The sequence below is a fragment of the Cyprinodon tularosa genome, unplaced genomic scaffold (assembly GCF_016077235.1).
Source record: "Cyprinodon tularosa strain WSP-4 unplaced genomic scaffold, ASM1607723v1 ctg130, whole genome shotgun sequence".
NCBI lineage: Eukaryota > Metazoa > Chordata > Actinopteri > Cyprinodontiformes > Cyprinodontidae > Cyprinodon > Cyprinodon tularosa.
In genome coordinates, this window is record NW_024038115.1 from 457,134 (window position 1) to 480,856 (window position 23,723).

Sequence of the window (23,723 nt, forward strand, 5' to 3'; positions counted from 1 at the left end):
ATTGCAAATCCTCCCCCTTGCTTAGCCTTCACTAAATATTAATAACTAAGGAGGTTAGGGCCACTGGTCTAAAACCATTAGGAATATTGGTGTGGGATCTTTAGGAACTGGAACCAGTATCAACTGTCTTCAAGTTCTATAAACTAGGAACCACTGTTGCCACCCATGAATTTTAAGTACATATTATAGAATATCCACTTAAGGAAATTCATCAAGTGAAGCATCCTTTACGACTGATATTTTGTGTTTGATACAAAACAGCAAATGATAAAGAACATTTACAAACATAAACATTGTGAGGAAAATATGGAAAAACATATTTTTTACGGTGTTACCCTTTGCTGCAATAATTCAATGAGTAATAATTTTGGATTTTTAAAAAGCCAGCTGTTATTTTGTGAGAATTGTAAAGACAAAGGAAGCTGTCTCAGGACTGTGTTGCCCTTCGACAGACTGGTGACCTGTCCAAGGTGTACCCTGCCTTTAGCCAATAGACTAAATAAGCAGGAGAAGATGGATGGATGGAAGGAAGACCTCAAAAGGGTTTAAGGCCATCTTCAAAGAATCTTTCCTTTGTCGGTTTATATTTTGTTTAGTTATTTCGTACTGTGTTTTGTTTTTGTTAATTATTATTTTAGTGCTATCAAAGCCTCAACTCTGGCCTAACCTCACAGTTCTTTCATAATACAGTGATTATACTTACCAGATCCTTGTCCCAGCACTCTCTTCTTGCTGGTTTCAGTTTCAACCTTTCTCTGATGTCTTGGTACCATCCTCCTGTCTTGCCAGTTTCCTCCATGTTGTGAGCTCGTCTGCCTCCTGCACGTGATTGGGCCCTAATTAACAAACAGATACAACTTTGATTAACAAGGTTTGGTTTGACATCAATGTTGTGTATTGTTAATGTTAAAATGTTTTGTGATTGCAGTGCACATTGTCATATTGTTGAATAAGCTTTAAAATTATCTAAAAAAAAAAGTCAATATTCATTGGTTAATATCTGTTTAGTTATAAGGCTGATATTGAGTGCCATACCTTGATCCCCAATTCAATTTATTCTTAGCCAGATTGCTATAAAGGAAATTAAATGCGAGTGAAATTTTTGTTCTTTTGAGTTTCCCCCAGAAGCAATGTTTGTCGCCATCATTTCTCTCAATCAAAAATGCTGTTTTAAGAATGTCCAGCGAGCTTCCAGGGCAGAGGTCTCAAACTCCAATCCTTTAGGGCCGGTGTCCTGCACCTTTTAGATGTGTCTCTGCTTCAACACACGGGAATCAAATAATCAGGTCATCAGTCAAACTCTGTAGAACTTGCCTGCATGCTGAGGAGATAATTAGTCGATTTGGTTCAGGTGAGTTGGATCAGGCATGTATCTAAAAGTCGCAGATACTGGCAACTTGAGTTTGACACTTCTCTCTCGGACCATGTCCTCCTGAGCAAAATGAATGACTCCTTCCTTCAAATGTTTAAACCTGGCTTTATTTATTTATTTATTTATTTGATTATTTGTCTGGAGAAGAAAAGGTATGGTTTAAAATGAGTCAAGATTTGTTGTTGAAAAACAAAGAACTGTCCTTAAACAAACCATGACCTGGCTTACTTCTGCTTTAAAAACTGGGGCAGTTGGATAAAAATTACAACTTCCTCTGACAGTTGGGGTAAAGATAACATTGAATTTGTACATGATGGAGCACTATGTGGAAAAGTCAGAGGTTATAATACACTTTCAGGTTAACATATGCACAGTTTTCCTTTTTTTTTTTTGCTCAGTTTTCCTAAGTTAAGTGGACAAGTACCCGAAGTTGGTATCCAACAGGGAAGAGCAAATGGAAGAAAGTAGTAAAAAAGGTTTGACTCTGTAAATCTGATGTATTTGCTTATAAAAGCCTTTAAAAAAGATAAACAAAATGATTTGATTTGAATGTAAAAACATTTGAAGAAAATAAGCTAGTAGTAAAACCACAATTTTTGAGCTGGACTGTATATGAGGTTGCACCTGTCTCCCTTTGTTTAATGTAGATTGTGAAACAAATGTACAAAGAGCTCCAAGCACAGAAACACAGACAACCTCCTCCTCCTTTCCACACCCTCCATGTTCCTTCCTGCTTCCGTTTCCGTTGTCCCTCGCACAGGAAGCCTGTCCATGCAGCAGCTTTTGGACTAAAACCCATGAGTCACAAAGCGGTAGACCTTGTGAACATGGCGCAGTACTGAATGCTGGGAGGGGGGTGCTTTCTTTTTGTTCTAACCTCTTTCTACCATGGTCCTCTCATTGTTTCTTAAACAAACGGCTCATGTGGTCTTAAACTCTATTCACAAAGCTACATTTGTCCCCCACATCTGACCACCTGCTGACACTTGGCATTACTTTCCAGTGGGTGAGCTCCATCCAGCTGGGAAGTCTGCTGACCGAATGCACCTGCTGGCTCTGATGTAAGCCTGACTCAAGCAGTGAAAACATTCATTAAGGCCGCTTTGTTTCAGAGATCATTGATACTGTTTCCTTCGTTATTTCCAAAGGAACACCACATGAAACAAATGAGCAAACATCAATTCAACTCTGCCATAGCAAGCAGGGGGATATGATGCTTTGACAATAAGAATGTAGGTGTTGGGAACGACTTTAGTTTTCTGTTTGTCACGGGTAATATGCCACCAATAGCAGAAAGAATTGTTCTATTTATTTATCTTATTCATCTGTATTCACTGGAGCAGGCAACAGTTTCTCTTAAAGTGACACACAATAAAGTTGTGCTCTACTGTCACTGCTGTTTGCGGCAACCATTAGAGGTTTCCAGTAATCCCATCATCAACCTCCAGACTGCTTGTGTGTGTGTTTCTGAGGGGGTGGGTTTGTGTGTGTGTCTCCACATTTGTTGGAATGTCTGACGGAAAGGCCTTTTATTAGGCTCATCCATACCACCACATTATAGAGAGTGGTTGCCAGGGAAACACAGGTTCTGCCTGGTTACCATGCCGAGTGCCCATTCAGTGACATCTTTGGCCTATTTGCCTCTTTTGGGAAACAGGCTTTATCTTGAGGAGTCCCCCACCTCTCCCTTTCAGCCCCTTCTACTATCCTTCACATCGTTATAGATATAGTATCCAAAAGTATTCACACCCTCAGAACTTCTTTAACAATTCTTTGCAGCTACAACCAAAAATGTTATTGTTTTTCCTTGGGCTTTTGTGCAACAGACTAACACTAAATAAAGATCCATCATATTTCTAAATTTCTTCATAATACAATCTGCCTGAAAAAAAGTTTGGCATGCATATGTATTCTCATACTTATTAATAAAATCCGAAGCCATTAGCTGCTTTTGAGGCACTTATTCGGTAAACATTCTGAATGAACATAGCTGTTCTGTGACGGGCTGGAAGGATGTTAGAGAACGTTGGAGAACAACAAATAGCAGAAAGGTAATGGTAAAAGATAACTTTTGTGTTGTTTATTTCTAAGTGTTACGCATTTACAAATAGACTTTTTCTATAATTTACTGTATAGGGTGTGCCTTTAATGAAAAAAAAACTAAATTAAATATAATAAAACATTAAAGGATATAAAAAAAAATATCATATATGTATAACAATAATCTAAAAACACACCGTAAATAAAACTAAAAGTGAGTCTTAGAACCACCATTAATCATAGTTAAAGAACTTATTGAATCTAAAAATTTACAAGTCTGGAATAAATTTAAAGTCCTCAGGTAAACTTCCTATAAAACTTTAAACCAGAGCTCGGTTATAAAATAATATTCCTAACTCTGAATGAGCCACAAAACACTGACACGTAAATCAAATTTAAACATTAAGCATCAAAGTTTCGACACTATTTGATCCATAATCACTCTGCCAACTATTGGTCAAGCATAGCGGAGTGTAACTTCCTGCTCAGGAGCCACAGATGGATTTTTATAACCTTGGCTAACTTATGTGTTCAATGATATAAATGATAAGACTGGAAGGTTTTAACTGTTGTTTTGTTTTTTTTTTCTTTTTACAGAGAACTGTCATATTAAATTTCCAAAAGAGTGACACTAAAAGTACCATTAGTTTCTTTTTAGATCAAAACGTTTGTTCTTAGGGTGGGAGTATGATAAATATTTTCTCAATATTTTATATGATTTATTGTTGTGTCATCTTTTTACTCCAGAATATTTCATTTCAACAGGAGCGGAAAGGCTTTTGAGATCCACTTTCACAAGGTACATCTAATCACTGGCTTCTGTTCTTTGAAAGACTCTGCAAGAAATATTGAAGGCAGCTAAAAGATAAGCGAAGATAAAAATGCCGTGCTCAAATGTATAGTATGCTCTTATAAAAACGGTTTGTAAAAATCCCAAAGTTTGGTAATATAAATGACTAATCTGCTGTAGAGTATAGAAACTGCTTTAAAATGCTCTCCACTCCCCGGACTGTATGCAGCCTTTCTGTTTTCAACATGGGCATATGACTTGTTAAGATTCTTAAGTCTACAGGCAAAACAAGTATGGATAAGCCCTTTTAATCCAGTCACAGTTTTGGATCACAATGTTGTTACTAACTGGCTCAGAAAATCTTTGTTTTTTTTCCTTTGCTCTAGCTGAAATAGTGCTCTAACCCCGTGACCTATATTTTTGCTACCGACCCAACCTATCAGATGACCTATACCTTTGATGAAGATATGTATCTTATTCAGTGGGAGTGAGATTATACCGATGCCTTATGGATGAATGATACAAGGAGCTTTAATTTGAACGCCTTTTTAGTGACAGGGGCCGAAGAGTGGTGGTGGTGGTCTCAAATGGGGTGGGGTGGGGGGGCAGTATTGTGAGCTGAACAGTGGAGCCCCACTCTGGCTGAATGGCCATTGTCATCTGGATTTCTGTGGATAATCAAAATACTTTCTCCCGTCGTGGGGGTTGTTTTATGGATAGGTGGTGGGATCAGCACGCACAAGCTGAGAACCCCCCCATTTATCAGCTCTATATGTAGTTTGTTTTTAATAACACACTCTAAAACTAGAGGTTTTCAACAATATATTCTGTTTAATCAAACAATGACAAAGAATTACATCTTTATACACACAAATGATGAAACATGACATCAAACACCAAAAAAATGGGGAAGTTATGCAAAAGAATTACCCAAAACATGGTTTTCTACTGTGAAAGAACTTTGAAGGTGCTTTGAGAAGCCAAATAATGAAGTCCAGTGTGATTCCCAAATCCAGAAAAAAGTCGTCTAAGATTGTAAGATTCAAAGGGGCTTTAATATACTTCACGTATAAGTCTTAATGCTTATTGGGCACTGTTTCCAAGTAGTTGACATGTATATACATATATATATATATATATATATGGGAGGCGCTGTTTCATTTATTTACCTCAAAGGTGCTATCTACGCTTTTCTTCGTCACAAAAACATATAATAAAACAAAAATAAACAGAAAGAGAAACATTTATTTAAGGTAGACTGTACATTTTGTTTTTATGTAAACATACTGTTTACATTGTAAATAACATCTAAAAAAACAATGATCACTTCTGTAAGGGACCTGTTTTCTTTTTGATCATAGTTTGAAATATTGTAAATATGCACAGGATATCAATCCAATGTTAAGAAATCTGTCCCTCTGAAAGGGGGAAAAGGAACGGGGGAAAAGCTTAAATGACCAAATAAAATCATTAAAGCAATAGATAAAAAAATAAAACACTCATATTTTTGATGTTGCTTTTGTTTTGTTTTTTAAGATGATTGGTTTTTAAATGAGAAAATGCTCTTACCATTAACAAAAACAAACTGGCCTGCTACTGTACAGCAATGTGCTGACAATGCACTGAGGACAAAGAACGCTGCATTTTCCTTTAAGAGACTGAATCAAAACGGGTCGTGGGGGGAGTTAATAAATCCAAAACGAATTATTTCTGACAATTTACAAAAGCTGGCACCAAACAAAGATACTTTTTTTGCGGTAAGTTGCCACTTTTAGCTAATAGTCTTATAATAACAACGGAACAGAAAAAAACAACAAACGCGCAACTCCAGGAGACCCAAAAAGTGTGTAAAAATATGGTCCAAGGATCAGAGATGCTTCAAAGTTCAATTTTTACATAAAAACGTTGGAGGTGCAAAAACAAAGTCCGTGTAAAAAAGAAGAAAAAAAACAGTTTTGAAAGCGGCAAGTCACTTTTACGCACCGTCCGCACCAAGCAAAGCGCGCAGCTACACATAATTCCTCTTGTCATAGTCCCCGTTCTGCGAGGCTCTCTTGGTTGGTGCATATTTCACAGAGTATCCCGTGTTCCCGCTGGACGGACAGGAGCAGCACAGAAGCGTTCCTCCGATGAGCAGCAGCGCAGTGGCCGCCCAGCCGATGTAGAGCGCAGCGCCGATCTCCCTCTTTTTGGATGAAGGCACCTGCGGGTTATAGAAGTCCGAAATGATGTTGTTGGCCATCCAGCATAGAGGAACCAGCACAAACAGGCCACTGATGATGTAGATGATCCCTCCGGCGTTCACCACACGAGCTTTCACGTACTCTGTGCGGAGGCAATTGGTGCACTGTGCCCCCGCGATCACCACCATGAGACCCAGCACCCCCAGCACCGCGGAGATGACGGTGAGCGCTCTGGCCGCCTGTAAATCGTGGGTGAGGGCTAGGACGGAGTCGTGCACCTTGCACTGCATCTGGCCGGTGCTTTGCACCACGCACGTCATCCACAGGCCGTCCCAGATGGTCTGCGCCACCACGATGTTGGCCTCGATGAAAGCTGTCACCTTCCACATGGGAAGCCCGCACGCAACCATGACTAGGAGCGAGCCAATAACGCACATGGAAAGCCCCACGATCTCCAGTCCGGCCGACACCATTTTAACTCTCCTTTTCTGTCCTTAAAAAGAAAAAGTGTTCAAACTCTCCGCTTTTTTCCAGCAAGATGTGAAGAGTATCTCCTTTATATCTGGTAGCCGCCGCGTCAGTTGTGCATCAGTCACTATTTTCACCTTGAAATCAGACCGTTGCTGAGAGTCTCTTTGTTGGTGATTGGATTTGAAAACAACTGGAAACACAGGAGCACCGGGCCACGGATATCTGCGAGGTGGGGGTGTGAAAACTCAACTATAAACTTTCATCCAATCCGCTACGGCCGCATCCTCTGGGGACCAATGAGAACCTGAGGAAGTTGAGCGGCTGAATAGAGTGCTCCAGAGCTCATTGTGCGATTGAACAGTTATTTCCAGCAAATAGAAGGGTGAGGGGCTTTCAGGAGGAGGGGGAGTCAGGCTTTGGGGAAGTTTCATTTTTTCTTCAAAACGTTGAAACACTTGCCTAACCTTTTTTTTTTTTTTTTTCAGGCGCACAAGTTTAACTCTTCATATCTATGTATACATGCAATACACTGAAGAAAATTTCAAGAGTTTGCTAATATTAAGAGTGAAATACAGCTAAAATAAATTGTGTAACGAATAACAAGTGTTCTCTCAGATAGATAGATAGATAGATAGATAGATAGATAGATAGATAGATAGATAGATAGATAGATAGATAGATAGATAGGTAGATAGATAGATAGATAGATAGATAGATAGATAGATAGATAGATAGATAGATAGATAGATAGATAGATAGTACTCTTGTATATGTTTACTTATATTATTTCAAATTTGTACTTTATATTTGTATTTAACTTCGAAACATTTTAAACCAAGGGTAACTTTTCAATTTCATAATTTAAATACATAATAAATATTGTGGATGCACCGATCCAAAATTTTTTATCGGTATTGGTCCAGATATAAAGAAAAAAACTAGATCAGTATCAGTGACAATTGACTCGATGTAGGGGCAGATGTATACATTCTAACTCTATGATATGCTCTGCTGTGGTATGGCAGCGCAACAACACAACACGACTATATTTTTTATGATGGAGTGAGCAAAAGGATCTGCGGTGTGGAGGTTTTTCCACGCACTCTCAGCCTACTAGCCCAATGGCGTGCACTATTTTTGGGAAAAATGTTTCAAGGGGCGGTGTTAAATCTTAAAACTAAAACACGACCAACTTAATGAAACACCTCCAGAAGTTTCATAGCATGGAACATGCTAAGATTGTTGGACTCGGCAAACAAAAAGGAAGCAGCGGGAAGCAGCTAACTTTGATCGAAGCAAAGGAAAGAAGTGACATTTTTTTCCATGTAACAGTATACAGGCCAAAAAAATCACAGATGATACTTGATAATGATAATTACACTTTTTTGCTCACCAACTCAGAGAACTTATGGTTTAAGATTTTGTGCACAGTTGTTAAATAAATGAGTCATAACATTTATATTTGGGTTGTTTCCTATTTTATTAAAGAAAAGGGAAATCAAATCATATGCACAGAAGAATGATTCCAGTTTTTTTTTTTTTTTTACACAATAAAACATTTTTTTAGTTAATACTTCAGTGCTGTTTTTGGTATCGGTATCAGATCAGTATCGGCCAACATTAAACTTCAAATATCTGTATCATATCGGAGCTGAAAAAGTGGATCGGTGCATCCCTAATATTTTATTGTCAATTGAATTGTATCATATCTGTTTTTGTACAATTAAATCTATTTTTATATATCTGTTTTACTTGTTGTTTGTTGATGTTCTTACATTGCTGTTAATATGTTTATAAAATAAAAGACTGAAATAAAATAAGCAAAACTGCTGAAATCACTTCGACAACGTGTAAAGAAATGTGGGGCTTTTTTCAATAATGTATGAGGAATTAAATATGCGACAGTATTCTTTTGTTAAAGATAGGCATTGATAATAAGAATCTTATTGCAAACTTGGATGTGCATACTGTAGTGCCTTTAACTATCAGGTGAAACAATATATAAAAAAATAAGTAATTTTACATATTTGTAGACTGCAATAGAAGAAAATTACATTATATGTCTATTTCAGATTCCTTTACTTCCTGGTGTATTTTCAATATTGAAGAGATAGATAGATAGATAGATAGATAGATAGATAGATAGATAGATAGATAGATAGATAGATAGATAGATAGATAGATAGATAGATAGATAGATAGATAGATTTAAACTGTAAAGTCTATCAAAAATTGGTTTAAACATGCAGAATAAAATAGAGAGTAAATCATGAGAATAATTGAATACATTATATGCTGACTAAAATATATTGAATATGTGCATTGATGGATAAACCAAACCAACAAATTAATTTACAAACTGGCTGTCTACTAAATAAATGTTTCATTTTGAATAAATAATAAATAAAGCAAAAGTTTTATTGATGTTGATGTATGGATTGGAAACTGCTATCCATTTTTTTGTTTAAACTGTAAAATATTTGTAACCAACCGAGGCTCTATGAAGGAATGCTATAACATACTGTTACAAAAAATTATTTCAAAATCTTAACATAAAGCAAAAGCTTAGTTAAATTTGTAAATTGGGGGAAAGGTCTTTTAAAAATATATTAGGTAACTTTAGTCTTAGGTTCTGAAGTTGGGTGTGTTTTTTGGAAATAAATCCCTGGTTTAAATGTGCAGTCTGAAGTCTCAAAAGCAGGACTTTGTTTCCCCTTAAACTGGAGATTTATTTTCTTTTAATTAGTTCACTTACAGAGGCTAACCTTGCCATGCTTCAAAACTTGAGGCTGTAAAAACACACACTACAATGCTTGAACCGCCATATTGGCTCTAACAGTCCGGGCCTCTAACGGCCGCAGCCCCGCCTGTTGAGCCGTAATGGCGACAGTAGCGCCGCGGGTCAGCGTTAACCAACAGCTGGTTTCAGGAGGGCGGAATCAGGGAAGCAGTTTCCGGGTTCCCCTTCCTGGGCTGGGACAGTAGCTACAGCGTAAAGGCTCCGCTGATATCCCATACCTCATTATAACGCACAGGTAAGACGCTGGGTGCCCGTAAAAAGTAATTAAAATGTAAAAACTTTGTTGGACTTAGAGTTTGTTAAAAGTGGCTCGCTGGGGACTTTATGGAAACCAGTTGACCACACGACACCGGTGGCGGCAACAACTGTTGAATGCTAAAGTTTGGCATGTTATGTTAGCAAAGGTTCATTTTAGTTTTACAGATAAAATCTTTTTATAAATATTTTATTAAACACTGTGTTAAAATCTTAGATAGCAATATTATCATTTGCTTTGTTGTTTGACGGTGTCCTTGTCCCAGTTGGTGGATTGAGACAAACTGGGTGTGGTGGACACCACTGTTACAGACTCTTAAGGCCCTCAAACGTTTTAAGAGGATTTACACTTAATTTTATGACATCCTCATCACTTTACACGAGCCCCAAACACTTTATTTGGATTTTTCAAATAGTGTATTCACTTTTTGATTGTTTAGATTTAGAGATCCACCAGTACAAACTGTTTTAAGACTGTTACCAATAATTTTATGAGTCACACCATTCCCTGCTATGTGCTGCTGATTTTCTTTCTTTTAGGGGCCAATTCTTTAGGCCGATTTGTTCCTCGATCCTATTCCTTTAACAATAATAAAAGTTTTGTAAGGAAATAAGACAAAGGTTTCACAAATGTGAAAAAAGGCAAAAGCTCTCCATTTTCAAACATAAGAAATATGAAGGTGTGTGCTTTTTCATGTGTCGCACACAGTGATGTGCCTATACCTTCTGTCATGCAAACATAGACAGTCCTAGATGGGGGGCCAACTGGGCCAGCGTCCATAGTGGACTTGTCCTGGCCTCTTGTATGGCCCCTGTAACAAAAGCATAGACCACAAAAACTTCTTTCAACAGATGTAATTCCCTTTAGTTTAGTAGGAAGATGAGACAACCCGCTAATAAAATCAGATGCTTTACATTTAAAATGAGAAAAAAACGACTTAATTATCTTATTACAAGTGGACAATATATAGTGAGCTTATTTCAAGGGCAAAATATTCTCACTCCTTTGGCAGATCATCTTATTTACCTGCTTACCTCAAGGGCAGATATGCTTATTTTAAGAATCTTTTACTTAAAAAAAAATGTTTTGCTGTGTAAAAAAAAAAAAAAAAAATATATATATATTTTTTTTACATCATGATTTCAAGAAGTCTTAAAAATGCAATTGTCTCACTGCATTGGCAGATTTTTGCAGTAATTGTCAGTAAAATCCTCTCAAAAGAAGATCAACAATCTAACGGTCTGCTCTTGCTTATACTGCATTCACACCGAGGCTGGTTTACATGCAAAGTCTATGGAGGACAGCATTGAGACCAGAACACTGGTATGTCCAAGTGTTCTGTTGTCCGAGCATCCAAACTTTAAACGCTGAAGTTCAGTAAATTGAGCTTTTGCCACTGGACTCCGGCCATCGGAAAAGCTGATCCAGGAGTTTTTTGGGGGGAGACAGACACTACCTGCAAGCTGTCATTGCTTCTGCATATGAAAAATTTATAAATAATAAATGAATAAATATTAAACTACAAAGGTTGAAAAATAAAAGCCAGAAGAATGGATTGTTATGTAGAAGGAAAAGAGAGAGCTCTGATCATTATTGCTACACATTGCACTGCATATTTTAGTGGGATCATAATCCTGATGAACTTACTGCACAGATTATATTTGGGGGTGGACTTTCTTCTTTAAAAATCTGTTAAAACTATTTTTCCAAATCATAAGATAAATAAAAGCAAGCTGCTCTCTAGCTTGAAGCTACAGAACAGGGTAGTTAAGCAAACAGAGCCCTGAGCATCCAGAGCGTTGAAGTGTCAAAAGCAACTTGACCACACTTTGATCCAGCATCTGACCCAGAGTCCAGATTTCTGCTTTTGCAATGTTTTGATTCCTATAATGTGCCCAGTGTGAGCGCAGCATTAGTGTATCAAAACAAGATTAGAACCTGGATGGACACTTTTTGTACAGTCTGACTGATTGTTCACTTAGATAAATTTAATTATTCAGCTTTACGATTTATTTTAACAATTATTTAAAAGTTGTAGTAACCTTAAAGATTCAACCATATTAAGATACAACAGCAGTTTTGATCTTTTAGACAAGGAGTCCACAACTATGGCTTTTTGGCTCACTTTTTGTATTTCGTTTTTTGTGTGTTGTTTTTTTTCTGTGCCTCCATTAAGAGCACCGGGCTCACCTGGAAAATGTAGTCTAGAACCGCCACTGCATTCAAACAACTTTGGGGACCTGTATAACCTCTAAACAGTGAATACCGCTATACTTTTGTTTTGCCACTATACTTTTTTAGAGGGAATTTTAATTTTCAAAATGTAAAGTTTCAATGTTTCCATTCTTCACAATTACATTTTCAATACATAGATTTTTTTCACTGCCAATTCTCACAATTGATTTCAATACAAGCTTGCACAGATTTAGCTTCATAGTTTTTGAACATAATTATTATGTAGAGGAGAAGAAGCCTCTTCGGTCATCATTTTTCACTTTGCAGTGGCATGTTCTGCATGTTAATCAAATGCAATTACTGTTTCTAAAACACATTTTCAAAATATTTTTTGATTATCTAAAAATTATGCTAATTTTTTTCATATAATACAATGTGTATATCAGTTGTGGTTATAATTGGATTTAGTGAGATAAAAGTAAAAGAAACTTTGTTAGTTGAAAAAGAAAGTGAATATAAAATTAAATTCCTTTTAAAAAGGCTTTATTGATCCCAAAGGAAAATTAAATGTCATAAATTGAGTTTATTTCCCCCCCACACTCTCTTCCTGTATGCCTACTCGTTTCCTCTTATCTTGACCTCAGTTGCTTCTGTGTACTCCTCATTAATTCCCCTTCTCCCTTCCTAAAGCCAAACCCATTTAGGGTTTTACATACTATTTTAGTAAAAAAATTTTTATGATTTATTATTTTTTTCAAAGCGATGCTTTTGGTAAAAACACTTTGAAAATTAGAAATGGAACATTATTGCAAAATTTAAATTTAAAGTAGTAAAAGCATAAAAAGAAAATCAAATTCTATTCTCACAGCATTGCCCTCTCAAAGCAACACTGCTTAGCTTTTACACCAAGTATTAGCTTATTTTGAGAAGATTTTTCTGGTCAGCAAATATCTTTGTCACTATTCAAGTCATGTTACCCAGAGAGCGGCTTTATGGCTGTCTGAACCCTTAAAAATGAAAGCTAAAACTTTTTGTTTTCCAAAACAACAGATATGTCACGTATACTGAGCAGACATATATTTGGTTCTCTAATGTAGGATTTAATCTAAAGGGTTTAATGTCGCCTTGTCTTTATAACTGACTCCTTGACTTCTCATTCTGCTGGTCCAAATCCAAAATGCAGAGGGAGACTTTAAGTTTGCCACAGTGGAGAGTTTTCAGTTGTTTTCATGGGTGACAAATGACAAATACAGTTTAAGTGCTCCTAGTGGCTAAAATGTAAACAGTGTTATATTTACTCAATGAAGTGTGCATATATGTGTTTATGTTATTTGAGACCTGAGATGATGCAGGAGAGGGTGCAGATTAAGACCCAAACTGGCAAAGAAACAGGAAACTGTCTCAGTTGGATGTTCCCATCCCATGACACTTAGAACTGTACACTCAACCTATTGACACTCATAGATATTATATACATAGACATCTCATTGCACGTTGTTGGCAGCGGGGCAGCCATCTTGGATCGGACCACAGTTCAGACAGCTGTTGTCAATAAATAGGAGGCGCCTTAGGTCTATTTTTGAACATAATATTAAAATAATCTCTTATACGTCACAACCCCTTAAAAGACCAAAACAAATTTAATATTAGGGCTGCAACAACAAATCGATAAAATCGATAATAATCGATTTTTAAAAGCGTTGGCAACGAATTTTATCATCGATTAGTTGTGTCGCGCGATTAATGCGATAAAGTAAAGAAGATCTGCAATTTATGGAAGTAAAGCAGAATAAAATCCAGCAAGATCAGTAATATGTCAATTAATTATCTGCCACATTTCCATGTAAATATCTGTCTTTGGAGGATGTGTTTTTTACCACCCCTAGTTCTCTCATTTTTATTCCAAATACAATTTATAATTTGAATCACAGGGCTATTTTTATCTCTATGGTTGAGTATTTTCTCAAGTAGCAACTTTAACTGCTATACTTTCCTGTCTTAAAAGGCAGAACCCTTCTAGTCTAAAAAAAACGAATTTGTTGAACCCCTTAGGGGCTTTAAAAAACAAAAATGTCTTTTTTTTGCGCTTTATGAAACAAAGTACCCTATATTTTGTGGATGTACAGCTACATTTCTTATGTAAGTTTGCGTAGTTTTAACACAAACATTTATTTTTCATATTGCACCAGTACAGTTAATGAGCAACCTGTACTTGTGTGCTTGCTTGTTCTGTCTAAAATGTTTATTTTGGAATAAAGAGGTTAATATAAAAAATATTTTTTGTCCGATTCATCGATTAATCGAAACAATAATCGGCCGATTCATTGATTTTTAAAATAATCGTTAGTTGCGGCCCTATTTAATATTACATTTCAGTTTGATTAGGCACGTTGACCAGCATCCAAAGAGGTGTCTACGTATATAATGTCTATGATGACACTCCCCACACATACACCCAGGTTTAGGTGCCGATAACCCAGATTGTGACTAGCTTCCAGATCTGGGATGTAATTGCCTTCATCAGGGTAAAGAGGGGCTGCCTGTCCAATCCCCGGCCGTGATCAGAGCCATACAACCGCTTTAACCTAAGCAAACCCTATGTAGGTTCCAGATCTGCTCAGGTGGTCAGACCTTTTTTGGGCCTTGCCCCTTCTTATGTTGTCAACATATGGCAGCTCCACTCGGACAAACTGTATTGCAACCATTTCTTAAGGATCAAATCTCTTTTGGAGTCTTAACATATTATTACCTATGTTTGCTATTATTTTACATTTCATTGGCGATCTAAAGGAGCCGAAAGTAGAAAACAATCATTCTAAGTCTTGAAGGAAAGTACTGCTTTCTAAGACAGACTGAGCTCTGCCATTTAACAAGCTGACAAAAGAACTCTTAACTTTTTATTCTTTTTATAAAGATCTGAGGCCAGGAAGGGCAAATTGAATATCTCACTCTTTCGTAGAGATTTTAGACAAAACAGTTATTTTACAAGTAGAAAATGAACGGTTGTTGTTGACACAAAGTTAACAGTAGTGTAGCGTAATGTGGCTAACCAACCCCTCTAAAAGAGGCTAACCTGTTAGCTACTGAGAACAGCTAGCCACAGTGTTACAAAGCTCTCCCAACTTTATAGCATAGTCTAACATTTACTTTGTTCACCATAAACAGTAGGGGTGTAAATAATAATCGTTTTGTATCGATGCATCGCTCCAACAGCTGATGATCTGATGCATCGATACATCCGCAAGATAATCGATTCATGTTTTTTTTTTCCTCCGGTCTATTTTTATCCATTTGCTCCTGGACGTAATTCTCCTCACGTGCTGCGGTGGCGCTAAACCTATTTTACCCTCCTACCTCGCTTCCTGGTTATACTCTTAAAGCAGACATTTTTGATTTATGCTCAATATTGAAGCATGGTCTGTGCTACACACTGTGGGTCTAGATACGGCCGAGGCGGTGAGGAAGTGGGGGCGAGTTTAGTCTGACGATGGAAGGACATGAGGGCCAAAAAGAATGGAGAAAGGGTCCCAGCGTTTTCGCACACCTCACTCTTCTAGCGGGTCAAACTTCACGAGTTGTTTTCTGCAATTTCGGTCATAAAAACAAAACAAGCCGACCTCCTGTCTGCGGCACTGTTTGCGGTCACCTACAATTTGGGAGAGGAGCAGCGGAGCGTCTGTGGAGGGGGCGGGTACGTCTGAAGCCGAGGTATTGCATTGCACTGATTTTGTGCAGTATTTTTGCAGTATTTTTTGATGCAACTTTTCTACTTCTGTTATTTGCTGTTGTTTCTCAAAAAATGCATAATGATATTACAGCTTTCATTGATTTATTTCAAATTTGAAACATTGTCTAGCTTGACACGCTAATGCTACAGATGCTTCCGTCTCTCACCTGGACGCTGCCTGCAACCACAATATTTTACATCATGTGGCAATGTTCAGCCAATCATGTAGTGTAACGTCACTGGCATACTCAGGGCCCTAGCAGATCTGACCACCCAAGCAGATTTGGTACCTACACCTGCTCATACCACAATCCCTCACATGACAACCAAACCCATGTACCGAAGTCAGCACCACAACCAACAAAACAAGCCAGCCAAGCAAACAGATGAAATACGCTGTAGAATGGAATTATTTGCTAATCAAGCATGGCCAGGCAAAACAACTACCTGGTACCTCAAATTTTTGCTACATTTACAAGTCATATACAGACCAAATGCTTTTTATTGTTTGAAACATTGGCGCAATAATAAATTTCCCTTTCAGACAGCTTGACAATGCCAGTGGGAAACGATCAAGTGTCTGTATTATTTGTCTTAGATGTGGCAGCAGGCCACCATTGAGGAATTATCATTAATCTTTGCTTGTGTTTTTGGCCTTATGAAAGCGTGACTTTCACCTCCAGTCTTTACCAACTGTTGTGCACTTCAGGCACGAGGACTTGACTTAGGCAGCTGTAATCTTATATCTGCAGCTGTCTCCTACTACAGAAAACAACTTGTGCAGACGGACAAAAACTTTATATCAAAGGAATGTTGGCGAATAATGATACAGAACCCTGTCCCGATCTTTCACCGGTCTCTGACCTTTCCAGTGACCTCATCACCACAAACACTGCTCAGTGCTTAGAGCAACCATCTGTGTGCCTGTACAAAACTACCAGAGGATTTGTCCTCTTGTTCTTATGAACATTTCAAAATGTAAAAAAACAAAAAAACCCTCATATTGACAAAATGGAAAAGTATTATTGCCCCTGAGGTTTAGTTGCTATTGAGTGGTCTATCTTTTTACTTGGTAGACTGAATGTGAAGAACTAAAAAAAATAAATAAAAAAAATAAACCAAAAGGCTAAATAAGTAGTTCTGCTGTCCTAAGAGCAGAATTTTTAAATCGGAAAGAGTGATGTCTGGGCCTTTGACTCCAGATTTGGAGAAGTTAAATGTTTCCAGTTTATTTTTAGAGCTTTTCTGAAACTGATGGCATTTCACCAACTAGAAATCCAATTTTCAAACAAATAATTGAAGCTAAGAGCTTCTCCTTACCGGGTTGGCATTTTCCCCTTTATGGTCCAAACATTTTAATCTCCCATAAGCATGACCTGTTGGTAGCTGTGTATTTGTGTCTAAGCCGTTCTGCAATCTGGACAATTAAATGGCCATTATTAAGAAAGCCTTATTGAAGCGTGCCTCCTGCTTGTCTGTCCTGCAGTGTTGTCTTTAGTGAGATTACAGTTGCGGTACTGGAACAGTTTAATTAATGTGCTGTCGGACAATGTCGGTTCCCACAGAGCCCAAGGAGGAACAACGCTTTAGTTTGTATATGTGTCTGATGCACATGAAATCTCTTGTGTGGCCTGCTTTTAGTAGCCCATAAGTCCATTAGAAAAGAAAACACATTAATTATTGCATTATGTGTGTTTTTAGGCTAGAACCCAATGATTAGGCTGGTCTTACCCCAGGCTATGAGTCAGTTGGTTGGTGTGTCCACCGCTTTGTTCCAAGGCGGGAATAATGCCCTTCAGCTTATCTGCTGCTCACTGATTTATGAGAAGTTCAGTGGGAATACTCAATACAGATTATGTGATGCCAAAAAGATGACTCGTGTAATGGTAAAGTTGCCTTTGTCACCAGACAGTTAACGTTTTTGACATGTTAAGTAGATTCTAAAAAGTTATTGACTCTTCTTTTTGTATGTCCAAATGTTCAAGCTTCAGAACATTAGACTGGATTGTCTTTACCACAGGGATGATGAATTTTCAGATTTCCATATGCACATGTGCTACAGTCTATTTTATTTGCATATGGAATCTTGAATTTCTGAATTCCAAGTTTAAATTATATTTAAAAATGTGCCCCTACGTTTGGATTCAGACTTGAGGGATTTTAATTTCCCTGATCCAACCTGATATTTGATAGATGGCTGCTGCTTATGTACAACATTAAAAGTTACAGAAGTAAGCTGTTTATTTCCATGTCTGACAGTTTGAATCACATTAACATTGGGCGTTACAATGTTTTGCAAATATATCATTATCTTAATATCATATTTGTCCTCCAAAAGACTGTTTAGAAGTTAATAACCTTTTGCTAATATATTAACCTGCATTTTACATTCTTATGTAATATCTTTCCAGATGGACAGATTTTCACAGCACTGCATAATCACTCTGCACAAAAATGAAATCGGCCAAAATGCGAAGGGTCAGAGTTATTAAAGCATATGGGAAAAAGAGAGCGGAGCAGTGATCACTGAAATTGAAACGAGCTAAAATTTTCTATGAAATGGTGACACAGCAGCCTATCAGGGACTGGCTGCAGGCAAAGCTATTTTCACTTAAAATGAAATACAGAGAAAATAATCATAAAAAATTATATAAATAAGGAATGCTCTCAAGAGATCTTTTGGTGGCTTTTAAAAAGGAGTTTTAATTAAGTTCTAAAAGAACTGTTAATCATCCTCACTTAACTCCAGCACAGATCCTGATCTGTCACTGCCCACTTCCCAGCATGGGTGCTTTCTGCGGGGGTAGATTTACAAGAAAGTCCCGCCAAATCCCTCCGGCGTCCAGATGCAGCTCTGGATGAACTATTCTGTTTTAAAAACCAAATAAGCACAAACAAGTTTTACCTGCAGAAATGAAGTAGCACTGAAATAGTAGGCTAGATGATTTGTATTGAATTCTGAGATTAATGGGGGGATAGTTGAGTTTTTTTTCATGTCAGTGGGGTGTTGACTTCATGCAGCTGAAGCTCCTCCTGTTTGATGATGCTGTCCAGGGTGTAAACAGCGTGCATCTGAAATGCAGAGCAGGGAACTACCTGCGGTCTCGTTGTAGCTGACTGAACCCACCATTAGGATGCATTCACACCCCAAACACGGTGTCTGCAAAGAGGGTGGCGGATTTACACAGTATCCCTATGCAAACCGAACAGAGAAACAGCCAGCAGAGAGATGGGTCACCGCATTGCTCTCACTTCTTGCTACTTGACAGGACTGAGGTGTCGTTAAACAGTAGCACTGTGCAGAGATAGTGGAATGGTGACCGCTGAAGCTGAAAAATCTAAACTTTTGTTTAAAATCGCGTAAGGGTAACCAATCAGGGACAGGGTGTGGTTGTGACATCCCTTATAGAGGCCAGCTGTTGCCCCTCCCCATCACTGGTGCTCTCTGTCCTGCTGGAAACAAGGAAGTACCATCAAATCCGACCATCCAGCTCTAGATGAACAAAAGTGATTTTCTTTTTCCACGCTTCCTGGGATTTCCAAAAGTCGATGGTCTCTCCCCAACCCATTTCAAAAGTTGTGTATCTAGAAAAAAAATAGCAGAAGTCTGTAATGTTACATTCCATCTTTGCTTTTATTGTGAAATGCCAATAAAAGATCTTGACAGGAAATACTAGGGAGTTACCATTCATAACAGCAGATCCAAATTGAGGGATCTGGGAGGCTGATGAAGCTTAAAATATTTTTGAGACAATAGTTTTAAAGAAAAGAGAAACGAGCACAATAATAACCTCTGGTTGGATGGTGACATCAATCAGCGGATATTAAACATTATTTTTAAAAACCAAAGCAGAACTAATCTGCACTAAAGAGTCACTAAAAAGTAGACCACTGGTTCAATTCTGAGCTTAATGGTTGACATCTGGATGACCCAAAAATAATCTTTAATATCTCTGTAACAAAAGTAATATACATTATCTTTTTTTTTAATCTCCAAATTTTCATTTAACTGCACAAACATGCATTAATGAACCATTAACCATTCCATCTTTTTGCTGAGTTTTTTTCACTGGGTTAGGGTTGTCAGCATCATGCAGCTCAAGCTCCTCCTCTTTGACGTGTTCCACTGTGCATCTGAAATGCACAGTGCTCATCTCCACACGGGCCTTGCGGTATTTACCACGGACACCACGTTTGGTCTGAATCCACTGTAACTGATCAATGCATTTTTAAGTATCAAAACATTTGGAAGTAAAACATTTTATATCTATTTCTTGGGGAAGTGTCTAACACTTTCCATTTGCTTTGACCTGCTCACGCCTTTGTCTTCACCACGTCCTTACTGCCTAAATGATTATTGTGGCTTTGGAGTGTTTCACCTTGAACTGTAGACAAGGGTCACACACGTGCTCTCCTTCAGCTGAGCTGCTCCATATCGGAAAAGTTTCAGGAACCAAGAGGCTAAACATCCATTGTTCTCCCTACAGGCTTGGTGAAACCACCCTGTCAATGTTAAGGATTGCTGCCCACTTTATTTTGTTAATAAAAAGGAGCTTGACACAATTTAGCACACCTAACTTTACCCCGTCATTCCCCAAACGTCCATGCACCAGCAGACGTGGCTTCCACAGAAGCCTCCATGGTCTCTGTGTCTGAGCTGATGTTTCCAGGGTTGCCCTGAATCACCATTTGGCAGCATTTGACAGCCTGCCTTCCTCTAATGCTTATCACATTCCAACTCAAGGGCCAGTCTGTTGTTTATAAAATGAATGCTGATCTTCCTGCTCAGTCATCATGTCTGTGATTTAATGATTTGTTTTGTTCCTCTGTCATCTGTATGAACCGATACAGTGGGAGAGTTATATGGGGTGCACAAGACTGTAAATGGCATACAGGAAGACAATTACTATTGCAGCAGGTTTATTGTTCATTTCATTTGGGTTGAATATTGTTTTAGATGCATAAATCTTTGCAAAAATGTTTGTACAAATGATTATATGAATTTTAGAATGATGGCACCTGCTCCATTAATTCCTTTTTTTTCTTTGTACCTGCAGGCCTATCAGACTCTGTTAAAAGGTAGTGATGTCGCAGTCTGGAGAAAAAGGGAAGGTGAGAATATAAGAACGAAACCTCGCAGTTTATAAAAAAAATCCCCACACATGAAGTGCCAAGTAATACATGAGGGAGCTGACTAAGTAGATTCGTGTGAATGTTATGGTACTACTAGGATCAGCATTTGGAAAGGATATCCTGTGTAAAATTCAAGTGTTTCTTGATTTGAATTTATTTTTTTTCAGTGATGTTTCACCAGAAGTGTCACATACTATAAAAGTCACAATTTTTAAACCTAAACTTGTTAAAAAAAATAGAAAAACATGTAAATTCAATACATGCAAATAATGTATCGAAGGGGGATGTTTATTACTGTTATGATCTGTTAAATTAATATCTGACATTCAAAATTTAAGATATTTTTCTTTTTATTTCATGCAGTTTCCAGATTCACCTGGTTATGTAGGTTTTGCAAACCTTCCAAACCAAGTGCATAGAAAATCTGTGAAGAAAGGCTTTGAATTTACCCTTATGGTAGTCGGTGAGTAAACACTCTTGATTACATTTGCTGATTGTAATTTTTACATTTAAGAATAGATAATGAATTTCCTTCCACTTTGTTTGTCAGGAGAGTCTGGTTTGGGCAAATCAACACTTATAAATAGCCTGTTTCTTACTGATCTGTATCCTGAACGCTACATCCCTGGTGCTGCAGGTAGGTCCTCTAACACACACATACACACACTTATAGGCAAGCAGTCTGATAATGAAGAAGTCTCCAGCAGAGCATTAATATAAGAGGACTTTCAGGAATGCCGCAGCCTTCAAAATGACAGCGCTTCTTACAACTCTATTTTGATTTGTTTTAACTAAAGACTACAGAGAAAGTCTTCTCTGGTCAGGTAATGTTAACTGCTAATCTAAATGTGAAGTTCAATATGTTAAAAGGTGTTGCTGTTAAGTTTTTTTTTTAATATAACACCTTTTTACCAACTTTTTAACTGAGGTGAAACCTAAATTTTATGATGAGGGCTCTCATTTGAAATTTCTTTGTCACTTATGTAGATAAAAATGTATACATATACATTTTAGGTATGAATATTCCCTGTTTAGTGTATTTGCATACCCCCCCACCCTGATGTTTACTCTCTTTTGTCGTCCTTTAAACCCCCCCACAGAGAAAATTGAGCGGACAGTCCAAATCGAGGCTTCCACTGTTGAAATTGAGGAGAGAGGCGTGAAGCTTCGACTCACCGTGGTCGACACCCCAGGATATGGTGACGCCATAAACAGCCAAGATTGGTACATTTAATCTAATTACTTAGAAGTTGAAACAACTTTCGTGTTTGTTTGTTTTTTATTCTTCTGTTATACAAAACCTTTATAATAAGTATGGATCTCTATATTACTGTAGATTCACATCAGGAGCCTCTGATCAGTTGATGTAACTTCATCTTAGAAACATATTTGTGAAATTAAGATTATTTTAAACTTAAATTAGCAAAGAATATGAAATATTTTAGCCTCAGTTTTCTATGCTAAGTTTTCCTTGTGGAGAACAGTATGTCATCTGTATAGTATATAATAAGTTTTGTTTTTTTTGCTTTCATATAGAACCAACCTATTTGTTTCTAAAGGTTATTTAAGTTGCTATCTCTTTTTTTTAACATCAGCTTCAAGACCATCATCCAGTACATTGACAATCAATTTGAGCGATACCTACATGATGAAAGTGGGCTGAATCGAAGGCACATAGTGGACAACAGGGTGCACTGCTGTTTTTATTTCATTTCTCCATTTGGACACGGGTAACAATACATTGCTTTTTTGTTTAAACATTGATAATAAGACAAATTGTGGTTATTTTATTCTAAAAATCTTGGCCCAATATACAGTTATGCTTCATAGTAGCATTGCTTGTGTTAGTAATTATTGTACAACCTTAAGTTTCCTCTAATTTAGCTCTGCTTTTATTTTTTATTTTTTGTAAGTTTTATAAAATTTGCTCATATCCTGTTCCTCTTTCTTGGGTCTATCTCTTTCACTTTTTTGTTCTGTTTCCCCCTTGATTAATCTTCCAAATTCTTCTTTCTCTCAGTCTAAAGCCTCTGGATGTGGAGTTTATGAAGGCCATCCACAGCAAAGTCAACATTGTTCCAGTAATCGCCAAGGCTGACACGCTGACACTGAAGGAGAGGGATCGTCTGAAGAGAAGGGTCAGTTTGACTAACATACACTTATTTACAGTTTTATATATGACTAGCTCCTCCCTAAATATTAGCCCTCTCTTGATGCATTCATGTGTAAGTATTGCTGTTTTTCTTTTTGGTTCCTCCATTAGTTTCTTTCAACGTACAGATTAAAGGTTCATACATTACATATGCTCAAACTTAACTGCTTAATGACGGACTACTTTGGCAGAACCTAGATCTTTCATCCATGCTTATCGGAATCTCAATGTGTCAGCCATCTTTGTTTGTGGAAGAGAACCAGTGCGCTTCCCTGTATAATTACAGTGATGTTTGACCTTTTAATGTTTTTCATGACACCACCAGATTGTTTAAAAGTCCAGGGAGGGGTAATAAATGAGAGGAAACTGTAGGAGGAACGGGGGTTTAAAGAGTGTTGTATATAACGTTGATGCAACTCACATTATCCAGTGTTAAGTCTTTCCAGATACTTCCTGTTGGAGCGGACCCAGGTGTCTGCCTCTCAGCACGCTCCTCCGCTTCCTTCTGTCTGCAGGGGAAGGACGTAGTAACACCTTATTTAATGGACACTTGTGTTTTCAGATGATAACCTTACATAAGCAACATCAGTTTAAAGGCTTTCCTGTTCTTTTGCTCTACTTACA

At 37.6% G+C, this 23,723-nt stretch overlaps 2 protein-coding genes across 2 annotated transcripts in view; one reads left to right on the top strand and one right to left on the bottom strand.

The window, feature by feature from the left end:
• Positions 1-5,563: 5,563 nt before the first annotated feature.
• On the bottom strand, positions 5,564-7,121 carry cldn5a (claudin 5a). Its single transcript, XM_038277230.1, has one exon. The coding sequence runs from the start codon at positions 6,856-6,858 to the stop codon at positions 6,211-6,213; it is 648 nt and encodes a 215-aa protein (XP_038133158.1). The 5' UTR covers positions 6,859-7,121; the 3' UTR covers positions 5,564-6,210.
• A 2,620-nt stretch (positions 7,122-9,741) lies between these two features.
• The window catches only part of zgc:63587 (uncharacterized protein LOC393431 homolog), a 33,217-nt gene continuing 19,235 nt past the window's right edge, over positions 9,742-23,723 (top strand). Inside the window, exons 1-7 of the mRNA XM_038277231.1 lie at positions 9,742-9,891; positions 20,872-20,926; positions 21,311-21,410; positions 21,498-21,584; positions 22,048-22,171; positions 22,543-22,677; positions 22,968-23,085. Of these exons, the coding sequence (XP_038133159.1) occupies positions 20,900-20,926; positions 21,311-21,410; positions 21,498-21,584; positions 22,048-22,171; positions 22,543-22,677; positions 22,968-23,085 (591 nt within the window). The 5' untranslated portion in view covers positions 9,742-9,891; positions 20,872-20,899. The remainder of the gene's footprint in view (positions 9,892-20,871; positions 20,927-21,310; positions 21,411-21,497; positions 21,585-22,047; positions 22,172-22,542; positions 22,678-22,967; positions 23,086-23,723) is intronic.

Bases quoted from the DNA above. Each gene is read 5' to 3' on its own strand.
- cldn5a (XM_038277230.1), bottom strand. From the start codon at position 6,858: ATGGTGTCGGCCGGACTGGAGATCGTGGGGCTTTCCATGTGCGTTATT.